Raw genomic sequence first — 17635 nt, forward strand, 5'->3', positions numbered from 1 at the left:
TGATCGCACGCACAGTCTAAGATCAATTCTGTGCGTAAGTACGTTTTATAAATGAGGCCCCTTGTGAGGGTGGCCAACTAGTGAGGTGACCTTGTGAGGCTAGCTGCCACCCCCCCTCAGCAAGGTGTTTGGATTAAGATTGGTTTCTGAGGGCCTCTAGTAGTGATTGGGGATCTTCAAATAAGGAATACCCTTTCCCCTAAACAAAATTGATTCATTAACATTAACTTAGTTGAAGCATGGTTATGCTAGGGATTTTTTAAATTTAATTATTAGATTGGATATGTTGTTCATGCTATAATTATACATATTATGTTGCTGTAGTCTTCCATCATGCCCGGCAATAAAACAGATTTGTTTCTTTAATGTGGTGTGACTCTTGTAGGCAATCTACGGATATTAAATGTGTAATGTAAGCACAGTTGCTTCATGCTGTGTTGTAGGGCTAAGGAGGCTTTCGTGCCCAGTGGCCCTTGATTTCATAATCCATCCATGCTCATCATTTCTAACATGGTCAATGTCTTGACTGTACTTTCCATTCATTTTGCACTTTATATGATGGATAAAACAGTTCATGTTCTGGGTGATTCCAAACTTTTGTACAGTTGTGTGTATATTTATAAAAACATACCTGATGCACGATCAAAATACAAACTCCACTGGAAAAGCCTCCCTACACATCTCACATGTGATTCCTCAAGGTCATATTTCTAAATCTTAAAACACTTATTTATAACGGCTTTTCCAAGCAACAACTGGTTTGTCTTGGTCATCGTGCCCACTGCTTGAAAGGTGCTATATGAATGAAGTTGTTTATCATCATCATACCTGTAAGATCATTAGAATCTGTATTATGCCTGAGGCTGGTGTTTGGCCTTTAATTTTCTTGACCGGTCCCATTTTGGCCAGTTTAGGCACTTGCTCTTGTAGAGGCTTAGTTTTCACCAAGCTACTTGTGACAAACAAACATGTTTACTGATTAATTGGTACCACAATGACACGATCCTCTCATTTTTTTTAAATCAAAACATAAGTTCCACTCACACAAATACAAAACACACAGCATTCGACCACATTCCCACACTGGTAACTTTATCCGAAAGCGCTGGTTTCAGGTCCTGAACTTCAATTCAGTCCAAACAGGAGGCATTTATAGGCTAGTGTGGTAAACACAGAATATAATTAGATATCCTGTGGGATATAATCTGTGCACCAGTTTCCATAGTGAGTCTGTGTCAACTGAGGCGTCGCAGTTTGCAAAAGTAGATGGGTCCGAAGTTGGCTGTGAGGTGAGGCAGCACCATCACCCCAACATTAATGCCTGGCGCAAAATAGAACGTTTCCTGAAAGAGTGTAGTGAATGGTTGGAGATCTACAACCTCTGCAGATATTCCCAGTTCCTCCTTTGCCAAGCTCATGGCCTGCTCTACCACACATTGGTTCTGCAGCTGAGAGAGAGTACAAGTGGAATACATGACCTCGCCTCCTATCCTCACGGCTTGGAGCGCACTCCTGTGGAGACAGACATGATTTAGGTTCTTTTTTAGAGACAAATATGTTGATAAAACGTTCCATAAACATCAATTATCAGACATGAGACCTTAATTTGCCTTTGCACAAAATACTGGGATTGTAATGGCTACGTACACACCCAAGCAGGGGTTCCCAACATTTCACTACAACTCTTCTATTTTAAATAGATCATTTCTAACAGTTGGCCAATCAATTCAGATTCAAATCAACTCATCACATACAATACCAGCGCATACTTCAGAATTGGTTATGCCAAATATAAGTAGTAGTCTAAAAAATGTAGGCTACATTGATGTTTTGCATTTTGTTGCAAATGTATATGTACACAATGATCCTTGGACTAAGTGACTTGCCATTTGTGCAACCAAATACCACATTTGGTATAGGCATATTGGGTTGGGACCATCACTTTAATGCAACCACAGAAACATTTCTAATCTATAAATACGTATTGGCAAGGTACATTTTTTTTTTTTTGATCAACAACTGGAGGTGTGGGATATGAAAAGGGATACGAAAATTTCATTTACAGAACTAATACACAAGATAAATATAAATACAATGGAAATGTGATTTTACTTTAAGAAAAGATATATCTATTACTGTGCAAATAAGTGTGTATTGTACAATTGTAGTTTGCCAGACAGAGAAGGAACGTCCTGTCTTGGCAGAGAGGAGAGTCATTATAAAGTGTGATTGACTTCCTGTAGCGTTCCTTATTGTGGGTATCATATCTGCCAGGGGTATCTTATCTGCATGGTAATCCATAGAACGTGTTGCATTTTTGACATATTGCCTCCTCATTGGTTAAGAGGTCAAAACCACAGCTTGCATAGCTGCTGTAGTCATGCCTGAGGCAAAAATTGTACATTTTCAAAAAGAAAGGACCCTTTAATCGTTGCAACGGCAGAGCCAATTAGTTTATACATTTGAAACCGTTCGATTAATGATTGGTTGGCTGTTCTGAGGCAGTGAATATCGTAAACATCAACTGTTATCTCACTCTCTGCTGGATGACACCTTTCACCATAGTATTGTAGTTGGACTTGGGCTAGCAACATTTAGAACCACAGCTGTTGAATATATTCCTAAAATACCAGAAAAGAAAACAAGAGTTCCTCAGAGGGGTTTACTCACAGTAATAGCTGAGTCTGCAACAGAGGTAGACTCTGTTTCTCTTTTGTCCTTGAGCGACTAAATATGTTGTTGTCCTCTTCCACTAAAGAGTGCCTGTCAGTAGTGCATGGAACATCCACCAGGACCTATAGGAAAGACAGGAGTTTTAGAAAACCATGTTTGACAGAACATCCAAATTTCCTGAATTTCTATCCAAAGGAATTGCATGCAGTCAATATTAACCTAAAACCACAAATGGTCGGAGTGATTCATTGTGTGTTCACTAAAGCTTAAGAGGTTGACAAATGCATTGAAAGTAAATTCCAAACTTACTTTGTCAAAGGTATTTTCCCCGACTTCCTGCCATTTACGTCCATCCAAAGAAGTGATGCATAAATTGTCCTCTGAACAGAGGTCACTGGGGAGACAGGATTTAAGAGTCCTCTGGAGGCGAGACATCCGAGACCCTGACCAGTCATTGGCCCAGAGAAACCCTGTAAAGAAACCAAAATGACACTGACACTAGCACACTAATAAACTATTTCTGTAAATGAGAAAGTCTCAATGTTTTGGACTGATTCTTCCCAACAGTAGCTTGATGCATACTTCCTCTAATGCAGTTATCTGGTAACTACCCAAAACAATCGATTGAATGAATAGAATTTACTGACAACAAAAAACGAACAACCATGACTTCTCTATTGCCTTACTGATAGCTTGTGTCTGTAGAAGGGCTAAGGTCTTGCCACCTGGTGCAGCACAGAGGTCCAACACAGACTGTCCTTTCTGAACATTCAGAGCGAGGACAGGTAAAACTGAGGCCGCATCCATAAGGTAACAGCTCAAATATCCACAGCTATCTGGCCTATAGGAGAAATGGAGGAAGAAAAAAAAAAAAGGTTCTCTTCAATTGCCCTTTTCCCGAAGGTTGTTTATTTTGAGCGTGCATACAACACTATTCCTATTCTGAGGGCCTCAGACATTTAAGTAATGATGATTATATTATATCTATGATTACAAATTGTATGAATTTTTCTTCTTTATATCGTGAATTATGTAAAAAAATGCAAGCTGCCCTGATCCACCTGGAGTGGGTGTGGTGTGCCCCGTGGTGTGGATAATGTCCGTTTTCCAGGCTTTTGGTTACAGGCAGTGTGTGTTGCACTGTGTAGAAGTGCCTTTATGGATCCTGAGTGCGACATGCAAGTAGTCCTAATCCACCTGTTGTTAGTGTGGTGTGCTCTGCTGCTCAGGTTGTAGGTTGTCTGTGCTCTGTTGCTGGGGTTGTAGGTTGTCTGTGCGTCAGTCAACCCAAAATATTACCATCAAAAACTATATTCTCACCTGGCTGGCTTGAAGCGAGAGATGTCTCCTTTGGGGAAAACAAAGCATTTGACGTTTGGACTGATGGAGGCTCTTGTCAAATCAGTGTAGGTTCCTTCAATGGGCTGATCAAATTGCAGAGATTCAGAGTTTGGTGGAATTACAGAGTCTGCTGATTTAGAACCCTCCATGTGTACACTTGAGGCGATAAAGTCCTGACAACCAAGGGACTGTAGATATGTGGCAGTGTCGTCACATGAAAAGTTGTTGACCAGAGCACCATATTTCCGCTCAGTAAGCAAGCTAACACGTACCGAAGGCCACAACTCTCCAAGTTGCATGTTGTACATTGCATCATGATTCTGCAGAGCAAGATCAGTGGCTGATAATTTCGGAGAGGTAGCTGCCTGAAAGAAAAGACCCAAAACTGATTTAGAAGAGCAAAGAATCATTATTATACTGCGCGGTAACAATTGATTGTATTGTTAGACACAGCCACTTAAATTAACGTCCAGTCCAACGCACGTTATCTAGATTTGAGAAGGTCATAGCTTGAGCTGCTCATCATTTCAACTCTGACAATAAAGGTATACATATGCGTCATAAACCAGCCTTCCGGTCACCTTACCCATTTAGTTTTCACCCGATGTCGCTTCTGTATGAACTGTAATAGACCTCGTACTTTGCTGAGCAGCACTCTTGTGTTCGTTTGTACAGCCATGCCAGAGATGTTTGAAAGCAGCCACGCTAGCGTCAAGGGAAGCTCTGTTTAACTAGAGGCGTGAAATTAGCCAGCAGCGTTCTGTGAGCATATACTAGTCAAATGAGCTCGAGCAACTTCCGGTTACGATTTTTCAAAATAAAAGCGCCTTATTAACCCCGTGTTTCTTTAACTGTCAGAAATATTAATTTCATAGGAACATCAAAATGGGTTAAAAACGATTCACTGATGTTACAAAAGTATGATTTTCTTGTTTAAATAAATGGAACACTGACTAAACAGGACATTTTACAATTATTATAGTAAGAAACAGTAAAACACACCACAATTTGCTAATAAAAGGATTATACCTCCATTAAAGTTGATTGAACATGTTCAGTACACTGTAAAGAAAGGGCAAATATGTTTAACAGTAATTATTCTGATCATTCACTGTGAAATAACACTTGACACACAGATCACACAGGTGAAAAAGGATTATCTCCAATGCCAGGGTATTGCCATGTGACACATATCACACTTTGCTGAAGAAACTAAAGATTGTGTCTCAATAAAAGGGTGGTGGAATATGTTCAGGACACTCCAAACATTAAATAAAATGTGAGAAGTAGTTGAGATTTACGTCCCTGAATGCTCCAGAATTCTTTAAACATAGGCCTACAAACAGGCGAAAATGCAGTATTTTTCAATTGCAGGACCATATGACACATATCACACTATGCTGATGAAACTAAAGATTGTGTCTCAATGAAAGTGGGGTGGAATATGTTCAGGACACTCCAAACATTAAATAAAATGTGTGAAGTAGTTGAGATTTACGTCCCTGAATGCTCCAGAATTCCTTAAACATAGGCCTACAAACAGGCGAAAATTCAATATCTTTTATGGCAGGGCCATATGACACATATCAAACTTTGCTGAAGAAACAAAATATTGTGTCTCAATAAAAGGGGGGTGGAATATGTTCAGGACACTCCAAACATTAAATAAAATGTGAAAGGTAGTTGAGATTTACGTCACTGAATGATCCACAATACTTTAAACATAGGCCTACAAACAGGCGAAAATGCAGTATTTTCAATTGCAGGACCATATGACACATATCACACTATGCTGATGAAACTAAAGATTGTGTCTCCATAAAAGGGGGGTGCAATATGTTAAGGACACTCCAAACATTAAATAAAATGTGAGAAGTAATTGAGATTTACGTCACTGAATAATCCACAATACTTTAAACATAGGCCTACAAACAGGCGAAAATGCATTAACTTCAAGGGCAGGGCCATGTGACATGTTTCACACTTTGCTTAAGAAACTAAAGATTGTGTCTCAATAAAAGGGGACTGGAATATGTTAAGGACACTCCAAACATTAAATAAAATGTGTGAAGTAGTTGAGATTTACGTCACTGAATGATCCACAATACTTTAAACATAGGCCTACAAACAGGCGAAAATGCAGTATTTTCAATTGCAGGACCATATGACACATATCACACTATGCTGATGAAACTAAAGATTGTGTCTCAATGAAAGTAGGGTGGAATATGTTCAGGACACTCCAAACATTAAATGAAATGTGAGAAGTAGTTGAGATTTACGTCACTGAATGATCCAGAATTCTTTAAACATAGGCCTACAAACAGGCGAAAATGCAGTATTTTCAATTGCAGGACCATATGACACATATCACACTATGCTGATGAAACTAAAGATTGTGTCTCAATGAAAGTGGGGTGGAATATGTTCAGGACACTCCAAATATTAAATAAAATGTGTGAAGTAGTTGAGATTTATGTCCCTGAATGCTTCAGAATTCCTTAAACATAGGCCTACAAACAGGCGAAAAGGCAATATCTTTTATGGCAGGGCCATATGACACATATCACACTTTGCTGAAGAAACTAAATATTGTGTCTCAATAAAAGGGGGGTGGAATATGTTCAGGACACTCAAAACATTAAATAAAATGTGAAAGGTAGTTGAGATTTACGTCGCTGAATGATCCACAATACTTTAAACATAGGCCTACAAACAGGCGAAAATGCAGTATTTTCAATTGCAGGACCATATGACACATATCACACTATGCTGATGAAACTAAAGATTGTGTCTCAATGAAAGTGGGGTGGAATATATTCAGGACACTCCAAACATTAAATAAAATGTGAGAAGTAGTTGAGATTTACGTCACTGAATGATCCACAATACTTTAAACATAGGCCTACAAACAGGCGAAAATGCATTAACTTTAATGGCAGGGCCATATGAAACATATCACACTTTGCTGAAGAAACTAAAGATTGTGTCTCAATAAAAGGGGGGTGGAATATGTTAAGGACACTCCAAACATTAAATAAAATGTGAGAAGTAGTTGAGATTTACGTCACTGAATGCTCCACAATAATTTAAACATAGGTGATCAGAGAGGCGAAAATGCATTATCTTCAATGGCAGGGCCATATGACACGTATCTCACATTGCTGATGAAACAAAAAATTGTGAGGAGAGAGGTGTGTAAAGAAGGGAGTGTGTGATAGGGAGAGAAGTAAGGAGGAGAGAGGTGTGTAAAAGAAAGGAGAGTGTGATGGGAGAGTGGAGAGAGGTATGGAGTTGATTACAGACTGCACCATCCAGCCCCTCCGACTGAGTGACAAGCTGGTGCAGACGGGTGTGAACGTCCACCTGGTATCCTGGATCTGATTACCTGATGGAGAGGCCACAGTTTCTGAGACTGTGCTGTGCAGCACCGGCGCTCCACAGGGGACTGTGCTCTCACCGCTCCTGTTCACCCTGTACACATCGGACTTCACCTACAACACAGAGTCATGCCACATCCAGAGGTTCTCTGATGACTCTGTATCAGGGATGGACAGGAGGGTGAGTACAGGAGCCTGGTGGACAACTTTATGCAGTGGTGCAGGCACAACCACCTGCAGCTAAACACCACTAAGACCAAGGAGCTGGCGGTGGACTTTAGGAGGTCTCAGCCTCCTCTGCTACCAGTCTCCATCGAGGGGGTCAGTGTGGAGGTGGCTAACAGCTACAAATACTTAGGAGTGTATCTGGACAATAAACTGGACTGGTCAGCCAACGCTGATGCAATATACAAGAAGGGTCAGAGCCGGCTCTACTTCCTGTGGAGGTTGAGGTCCTGCATGTCTGCAACAAACTCCTGCGCATGTTTTACCAGCCTGTTGTTGCCAACGTCCTTTTTTATGCTGTGGTGTGCTAGGGTGGCAGCATAAAGAAGAGGGATGCAGGGTGACTGGACAGGCTGGTGAGGAACGCGGTAGCTGTTGTTGGCATTGAACTGGACTGCCTCACAACAGTGGCGGAGAGAGGGACCCTGAGTAGGTTGCTGACCATCTCGGACAATGTCCACCAACCACTACACAGTACTTTCAACAGACAGAGGAGCATATTCAGTGGCAGACTCCTGTCGATGTCATGCTCATCGGACGGGCTGAGGAAGTCCTTTGTCATCAGGGCCATTCAGCTTTATAACGCCACGCAGAAGGGGAGGGGGAGGGAATTTGTGTAGAAGCTACTGGATGACCTAAATTTCCCTCGGGATTAATAAAGTATCTATCTATCTAAACTGTATGGCAGAGGGGAGCGTAATGTACTTAATGTTCCACCTTTCAAGAACACTGAACATAAAAAGTTTAAAGGTGGAAAAAACAGTTCCTCAATTGCAATAAGATAGCACTGCAATTTATTCTCTCTCAAAGGGTAAGGTAAAAGAAAGTGTTACATCCAATTTTCCAAGCCATTTATTGGCCCTATGAAAGACCAAAAGGTCAAAGACGTAGTGTGAAGCTACTTAAAACAATTTGGAAATGTAATAGGGGTGATATACAACAGCTAGTGAAGAGTACATACTCAAAAAGAAAATAACACTAAGATTTATTTAACCACCACCAGAGACACATCAGGTATATAATCTGAGGCTGGCCAATAGAAGACATGGACCCACTATTTATCCATAATTTCCTCTTGAATTTCAACAGAGACTTCATAATAGGTATAATTATGTATGATTTGATTACATTGGACCTATACTGAATCCAAAATAGGAGAATATAAAAAATATAGGCCAACACTGTTAATACAAATAGCACCAATACAAATATAGACAGTTTGAGAGGGTGCATGTCTGCAGAAGATATGATTTAAAGTGAAGTAAAACCTGTGCTTTCATGATGTAGTCCTGGTTATTAAAGGTTAGTTTTTTTCCCCCCAATCTTATACATAGGCCTGCCTAGTCAATGGTATAGACAGTATAACCATTTTAAAGTAACTTCTAAACAGTACCAAATATAAATGTATTATATTTATTATTATATTTATATTACATTATATTTATTTATTTGATCCTAAACTGTTGTGATACATTGCACATTTTCAGTTAAAGTACATTGAGAGCAACTAAACACCACAACAAATTCCTTGTATATGAAAATGTACTTGGCCAATAAACATGATTCTGATTCTGATTCTGATATGTATACTATATGCAATGGTCATAGCCTATGTTTTTGTAATCCTGTTTTGCTCTTATAATGCAAGTGCACTGATCAAAAACATAATTTTTTAAATAGTTTTCAGCTACAAGTATCCTGTACGTTTAAAAGTAATTTACTATATCTCACCTTGTTTTAAAACAAGTTAATATAGCCTAATGCACAGATAACACAATACTATTATAAACAATGATCTAGCAAGTAGTCAGACTCAGACTTTATACTGACAATTAGGCTACAATAGCTTTCAAACACGCTTTCAACTATGTTCCCGATAATTACGACAAATGCAACAAAAACTTGTTCCATAAAAAAGTTTTTATACAGCCCAGTCGATGTACAGGGCTGTTTATGGTAAAAACCTTTCATTTGAATCAAAAAACTTATTTTACTTCCTCGTTTCCTTTTACTTCCTGGGGTTATTGTGGGTTAACGTGCTAGCACTAAATTAGCCTCAAGGTCGCTTCCGGTCGAGATTCCTCGAAGGGAAACGGTAAAATTCAAAGTAAAAGCCCAAGAATAATGCAATATAATAACACATAGAAATGATCTCACCTCAGTTTAATCCATATAGCGGCAGTCAGAGATGCTCAAAAGTCTTGCAAGTTCAAGTCAATTCTCAAGTCTTTGAACTCGAGTCCAAGTCAAGTCTCAGGTATTTGGTCACAGGTCCAAGTCAAGTCTCAAGTCATCTGATGCATGCCATCCACTCTGCTTAGGCACAGCATATCTAAGGAATTCAAAGCATGTACTGTATTATCATCACTCATGTATCTATTAGCCTACCATGAACATAAAAACGCTTAGCTGAGTGCATCTCCAGGACAGCTCTCCCCTCTCTGCACACAGGTGGTGCATTACCAGAGCTATACAAGTTCTTAAGGATTCCACCCATCCCAGTAACTGCCTGTTCATCTTTCTGAAATCTAGCAAGCACTTCCATAATCTGATGGCCAAAATTGGAGAGGGGGTTGTAACTCAAACTGGTCATTCTTAAGGCCGGGTCCACTAAGGGGAGCTCCAGAGTATTAGATGAATGTTGATGTGTGTGTGTTGTTTTTAATAATTTCAGTTTTTTAATATAAAGGTATTAATTTGCATAACAGGAGGGTATTGGTGACTGTATATGTAGATAACCTACTGACGATATGGGATATCCCAAAGACAGGGAAAGAACCCGATACATAAACCCCAAGAGTTGTAGTGACCATTATTAGCCTACACGAATGATGAATGCTTAAGATACGGGAGGTTGTGAGCTATGTTTGTGGAGGATATCGCTGATTTGACGCAGCATTTCTTCTTCTGCCATAGCCTAATTAGACTAAATATGTAAATAGAAACTACAAGAAATGTCATTTTTTTGGTGTATTCACATCATGGATGTCATTAGTTTACTGCTGACTGAGCATTTAATTCAAAACAGAAAAAATAGACTTCCTCTTTCCAGATGGCACTCAAGTTTTTGGAGGAATGTAACCTATTAAAACAAACATGTTATTCTTTTTAAAAAGCATGCCAGGATATGTGTTAACTTAGGATATCCAAGATTGCATATACACATAACCTTGCTGATACAGAAATATGTCGGCGCCATGTGCCACCCTTATAAAAAAGGGAATGTGTATTATTTGCCAGATATATAAATCAGTCTTGGCTAGAGATGGTTTGTGATTGGTGAATTCGAAAGTTTCCTGTCAGAGAAGAAAATCTCGTCACCAAAATCCATGCCTCTGTGGAAAGTTTACTTTATCGCCGAAGTTTAAGGCAACTCACGGGCAGAATAGGCCTTTTCTTGTCAGCCGCTTTTGGCATCAAACTAGGGCCCAAGATCTTTACACGATCAAATGAAGCACAAAATGAAAACAATATTTTATTTATAATTATTTTGCTTTAGCTACATACAGGTCTAAATGGGAGTTCATCTGTTTTAATCTACACTACTGTTGTAGTACACATAAGGTTAATGTGATTACTCCCTCAAAACTGCATGGCACACAACAAATAATCACGTGTGTGAGTGCAGACATGTCACTGTCACAACAGATTCGATCAAGTATCTTTGTTGCACAAAATAAGACATACCTTTTACACATCAGGGTTTTTCCTGCATAGAGAAAATTTAGGCACGCGCCTAAGCCATTTTCCCAGGCGCCTATTAAAAATCCCGAGCGCCTAAGGCAAAAAAATAAGAGTCTGCGATAAAAAAAAACTGTCATCCAATTCAGCTTAATGGTGTTTTGAGCACTTACGTTGAATTCAAGACCGCAGCAGCAGATCTGTGCCTTGACAAAACCTAGTGCATTGCCTCTTTGCCTCGTGAGACAAGCCATGTTGCTTTAAGATCATTAGATGGTTTCACTTGGACATGTTGAATTCGATTGCAAGCAGATGAATGACCCAATCAGAAGAAAAGTGATTAAATTATAAAGAATGTTGAACATTATGGTACAATATTGGTTAGGATTTTAGACACATGTTCCTGTAGTCTTCTGAATTAAATAACTAATTTTGCAATGTCAAATCCCCATCTCGAGCAAAATCAATTAAGATGGCAAGTGCATTGTACATATGAAATGCCTACAATACTTGTAAGCACTTGATAACAGTACACTCCTCCCCTTCGAAATGCTTCAGGATGTCAAACTGTTCATGTAAATAGCCACTGATTACAAGGAGTCTCTAGTTTTGTGCCTGCTGCTCCTCCTGGCTTAGGCTTTTAGTGTTTACATGTTGAAGAGGAGGCATGCACCTGCCAATGGCACCACCATGTTATGACATTGGAGATAAAGGTCTTGGGCTTAAGTGGTATTCATTTGTGTTGGATTTTTCTTTCCATAGGTAGCAAACTCGAGTAGGACTTGACCACCCAAACCTGTGTAGTTGATAGCTGAGGGTAAGTTTTCTAAAATGTCCTCAGGTTTGATATTTAACCTCTTAATTATTTACAGTGGTTACATTTACCTTCTCCTTTTGATGATTAGGGCAATGGCTGAACTGGTGAAACTGAGGATAATTCTAAGTGATGATGATTCAAGGAAGTTGATACTGCGGGAAGGGTTTCCAGGTTCCACTGAAGACCTTGCAAAAATCATTGCTGAAACATTCAAGCTTGATGAAAATTTTCATTTGCAGTATCAGGATGATGATTTTGGTGGTGAGTTCCTTACTTTGACATCAGTAGCTGATGTTCAAGACAAGGGAACCTTAAAAGTCATCTTCAAGACTATAGGCCAGAACCAGGAAAAAGGCCAGGAAAGCTTGGGCTCTAGCCAGACATTACCATCTGATTCTGGATCTGTATCCTCTTGTGATCTCTTTTATCTAGTCCTGATGGACCAAGATCTGCCCCATGGCCACGTGAATTCTCTATCCCATGTTTCTCTTTTGATTCTGAAATATTGCTGCAAAGAGCCAATGCTGAGTACCATGCTAATGGAACTTTTCTTAGCCCTCCTCACAAGCTGAAATCGCACATTCTTGAAAGTCTAGCTGATGAGGTCGTAAAATTCAAGGCCTATCCTAATGATGTTGAGCTTAATTCAGTGGCAGAAGCACTCATTGCCAAATATCCTTGCTTGAGAGAGCAGGGCTCTCTTAATGGCTGCTATGGGTGGGAAATCAGCCTGAAGTACAAGATGGCAAACTTGCGCACAAAGCTCCGAAGTGTTGGGTGTTCTGAAGTAAGCATAAAAAAGAACAAACGCCAAGGCCAGGATCATGCTGCGTCAAACATTAAGAAACCCAGAAGAGCTGAAGTTAATTTCTGTCCTCAACATCCAAAAGGAGAATCATCTGACAGTTTAGAGATGGAATAAATTGCGCTTTTGACAGAGATCGAAAAACGAAACAATGGCAAAGTAATCAGAGAGAAGATGGAGAGAACTTTTTCATACAGAAGGCAGGAAGTAGTCCAGGAGAAGCCAATGGTGGCAGAGTTTAAACCAAGATGGCCAGCTCTCTTTACTGTCAGTGAAGTAAGTTGTATTTAAATTTTTCCTACAGAACAGTTTACAGGAAATGTTTTGGGATTTGAATACTCAGTTTGGTTCTTTTTGTTTCCTTTTTCTCTTTTACAGATCAATAACGAGTTTGCTCGTATCACAACAGTCCCACTGGAATTCAAATTTCTCAACATGGTAGACAAGTACTCAGACAGCTTGATGAAGATCTTCCGCAGCAAAGGGGGAGTCCCCGGCCAAGCCATTAGAACCATCATGCGACCCATTTCACAGGTTGTCAGTCAGTTGCATCATATTGAATTTATTTATTTATTTAGTTAGTTAGTTTTGTGCATACATTTTTTGTTATGCTAATGTAAAAATGTATCTATTGGTTGTTCTGTCCCTGTGCTTCCAACAGAACAGCATTGATGTCCGAAGGGAGTGCATCCTCAAAGCACTGTGTGTCTACTTGAATGAGGACCCAATACAGCTGGTCAAGGAATACCTTGAAAGCATCTGTTTGCTTTTTGACATTTGCTCACACACACAGTTCTCTCGCACATACAAAAGTGAATACACCCAACACATAATTGCAAATATTCTATCTTTTCATGGGATAAAGCTTTACAAATGAGACTTTGATGCAACTTCAAGGAGTCATTGGATGGACTGGCCAAGTACTATACCCATTTGAGCACATGGGGGCATCCTTAAGAGGATGGTGGAGGAGCAAAATGTACACATTCTAACATTCACCAGCTCTGTGATGTCATTATGAAGGAGTGCGCGAGGAGTCAAGTAGAAACCTGTGCAGCTCTGGTGAATTTCAAGCCCATAGAGGTTAAGGCAGTGCATAATAATGGTGCTCACACAAAATATTGTCAGTTTGGGCACAATTAGGACATGTTCGCTGTTGGGTGCTCTTTTATTGCCAGCTGTTTAGATGTCAATGGCTGTTTGTTGAGCTATTTTCAGAGGACACTCTGGGCCTGATTTACTAACATGCGACCGCTGCTTAATATGCGTTTGCACATTAACGCACAGTGTTTTTGCGCATTTTCCGTGGTATTTATCAAACCAGATCTGCGCTGGGCAAACTGTGTTTACTCCGCCCTATATAGGGCCTGATTTACTAACATTGCGACCGCTGCTTAAACTGCGTTCGCACATTAACGCACAGTGTTTTTGCGCATTTTCTGTGGTATTTATTTAGGAAGACAAAATGAAGCTTCAGTGAAGTGGAGATAGATATATTGGTTCACGTTCGCTCAATCACTGAACCTGATTCAATGTGTGCGCTGCATATTGTTGTTCTGCCCGCCATCACCTACAGCGAGATGTTTAAAAGAACACGATTATAAAGAATATGCTATTGGTGGCATTAATGCATAAACTGTCTATTATAACAATATAGATGTGTACATGGCGAGATTAATAATTTCTACAAGGGACATGGGTTCACTACAATATATATGGATGTGGGTGCAATCAATGGTTCATATTACGTTCGGAAAGTTTGCGATTTCAAAAAAGTCCTGTTTGATGTCTCTAATTTCAGCTGTGGCAGTGGGGAAAGGTATTGACCAGTGCGCCGTAGCAATGCCTCGAGTACCTGTGTGAATATTTGGCTGAGTGAAGGCTGAGATATACCAACTGCTGATGCTATAACTGTTTGAAATGATCCGATGCCAATATTTGCAATGTTGTCCAGAGTTTACCAACTGATTGAATGGAATGTGATCTCCGGTTGGAGGGTTAGATGTCGTCTCTGATCTGGTTCAGTAATTGAAGTATTGCGTGGCTGGTTAACCTGTACCGTCTAATGATTTGTGGTTCATTTAACTGAAAATGTGTTATACGAGTTGAATTTTTTTTCTGTGCGCTGTCTCTGTCTTCTTTCTTCGCCTTGCTCTTATCACTGCTGCCATATCAACGTTTTCAGACTCAATGGAAATGCGCTTCCTGGTTAAGACGTGCTTTTATTAGGCGGAGAATTAGCGCGCAAATCGGAGACGTGCGCTTGCCAGGCAGTTTAGTAAATACCACGCAATACATCATTAGGCGCACTCCTCCCATTAAAGTGTGCTTCACGTCTACGTTACCACCCACGTCTCTGTGCCATCCCACCTGTTGGCAGGTACACACCCTCAAAGCGTTTATATGCGACTCTACTCAAATGCGCCCTCTTAGTAAATACCGTTATATGTTTACGACCGCTATTTTACGCCAGAAATGGGCGCAATCCTGTTAGTAAATCAGGCCCTATATCTATACTGCTATACAAGCTGTGCAGTGACTAAGTTGTATCAAAGTTTCATTTCTATAGTGTTGTCCAATGAAAAGATATGACCGAATAGTTGAAAAAAATGTGAGGGGTGTACTCACTATGTGTTTGACACACATCTTAGCACAGGAGAACACAACACATACACACATTTACCTTAGTTCAAACTTGCCTTGGCTTATACTCAACACTTTAATGTTTTCGGTAACGTCACTTTCATTGTTTTCACAGAAACATAGACCTGAACTGATGCGGATGACAGTTAATGCAAATAAGGGACTGAAACATGTACACATCAGATATTGTTGAAAATATATTTAGACTATGGTGGTGCATATTACTAGCCTGGATACCAGCCTGAACTCCGCCCACAAAATTTTTGCTCTGGGAGATTCAGTCTGGAGTCGAGTTAGTTGGGAGGGTTTAAACGGCCCCGAAAAGTGATCTGACCATTCAAATTGTAAGGGCGGGCTTTATACGTTGATGGACAGATATAGATAGAATACCGGTATACATCGAACAAAGATGGCGCCGTCTCGGAAGCTTAGTGGGACATATTTTATATGATTTAAGCTATCTACACGACTTTTATATGTCTACATTGACTCGGTTAGTTGTGTATACGCAAAACGAGTGTTGCCCAGGATTATAGGTCTTAACTGAAGCACTCTAGAGCATTATTGATAGGTTATGCTAACGCGTAGAAAAAAAAAAACATTCAAACGAATGGTAGCTTCTAGCCTTGAGTGCTAATTAAGTAACGTGAGCAGGCATATCTCAACAGATATGACAGCGCATTCATTTTGAAAGAGGAACAGAGAAACGCGATCAAGGCATTTGTCGATTGAAAAGATGTTTTTGCCGTCCTTCCTACGGGATCAGGTAAAAGTTTAATCTATCAGATGGAAATACTACGTTGCTCTGATTGGTTCTAGGTATCCAATTCAGCGAAGAGGAATTTTCTTTCCTGGTTCGTTGAAACACGCCCCATAATCACAGCCCAATAGTCCGGTCTCAGACTCATATTCTGACTAGAATTATGAGTATGACATCGTCAGGCTAGCATATTACACTATGATGGGCTGCTATAGTCTAGGCAATGAGTGGGAAACATTGTAGTTCTATAAATAAGTAATAGTTTTTATTGGTGTTTCATAGGACTTTGATGGCTTGACTGACAAAACAGAAATGGAACAGACAGTTATGGGGATCTAAGTCGTTCGCCATGAAGGACATGAACCATCAGATGAGCCGGAGGACATCGGGGTCATCATTGAAGGAGTTGAAGCCATCAGCTCTGTGAGGAGTGTGGCTGTGGCAGTGGCAGTGGCAATGTTATTTGGATTAATATATGCACTGAACCTCTCGTACCCTAGTGTACTTAAAAGTACATTTGAGGTTATACAGAAAGTGTTCTTTAACTTGGATGGTCAGAGGCTTTCACCAAAGGTACAAGCCCTGAAAAACAAGATGTTTGAGTAAGTGACCAATGATCCGTGAACATCTCAGTCAGTGTTCATCTTTTGATTATTTTTGAGCCATTTCCTGATAAACAAAAAGCTGGTATAAATTTGTGAATGTGGAGCAGAACTTTTTAGTCCTTTGCGGACTGGCTTAAAGACAGGAACTAATAGTAGCCTGCAAGTTCTTTGTGCTACATTGTTTTCATGCTTTGCAGTGAAACTGTTCTGTATCTTTTTCGTACTTAAAACGGTAAATGTGTTAATATTTGCTTTTTGAAAGCCATTGTCAGGGGCCATTTTGTTTTTGTATTAGATCTTACCATTTTATTTTCTGCTGTGCACACTGGGAACACAGAAAATGCACCACAGCACATCTTTAAAAAAAAATTAGGGTAGTGTGCCTCTCTTAATGTAAAAATTGTTTCTAATATCTAATTTCTTTATCAGGGTGGACTTACGAAACATTTTCCCAGTCATGAAAAGCTGTACAAATTTCTTCATTTGATATTTTTCGTTGTACTCTGACACCCAGTGCTCTTTTGTCTTACAGTTTTATTTTCTGTGTTAAAAGGCTAAAATAAAAACTGAAAAGAGATAATTCAGTAATAACTGTGTTCTGATATGGGGAAATAGGTGTCAACTTTCTAAGGGGGTCTCCAAACTTTTTTTCCTCTTAGAGCTACTTTAACAAAATCAACATAGTCACTATTTTACATCAGTGTT

At 39.7% G+C, this 17635-nt stretch overlaps 1 protein-coding gene across 1 annotated transcript; it reads right to left on the reverse strand.

The window, feature by feature from the left end:
• Nucleotides 1-1151: 1151 nt before the first annotated feature.
• nsun4 (NOP2/Sun RNA methyltransferase 4) lies at nucleotides 1152-4693 on the reverse strand (the record flags this gene model as incomplete). The annotated part of the gene is made up of 6 exons (XM_080856004.1): nucleotides 1152-1512; nucleotides 2671-2795; nucleotides 2983-3143; nucleotides 3360-3514; nucleotides 3994-4379; nucleotides 4601-4693. 6 exons carry the CDS (start codon nucleotides 4691-4693, stop codon nucleotides 1236-1238), a joined length of 1197 nt encoding a protein of 398 aa, XP_080712130.1. The 3' UTR covers nucleotides 1152-1235.
• Between the last annotated feature and the right edge of the window lie 12942 nt (nucleotides 4694-17635).

Source organism: Sprattus sprattus (assembly GCF_963457725.1).
Source record: "Sprattus sprattus genome assembly, chromosome: 18".
NCBI classification, from domain to species: Eukaryota; Metazoa; Chordata; class Actinopteri; order Clupeiformes; family Clupeidae; genus Sprattus; species Sprattus sprattus.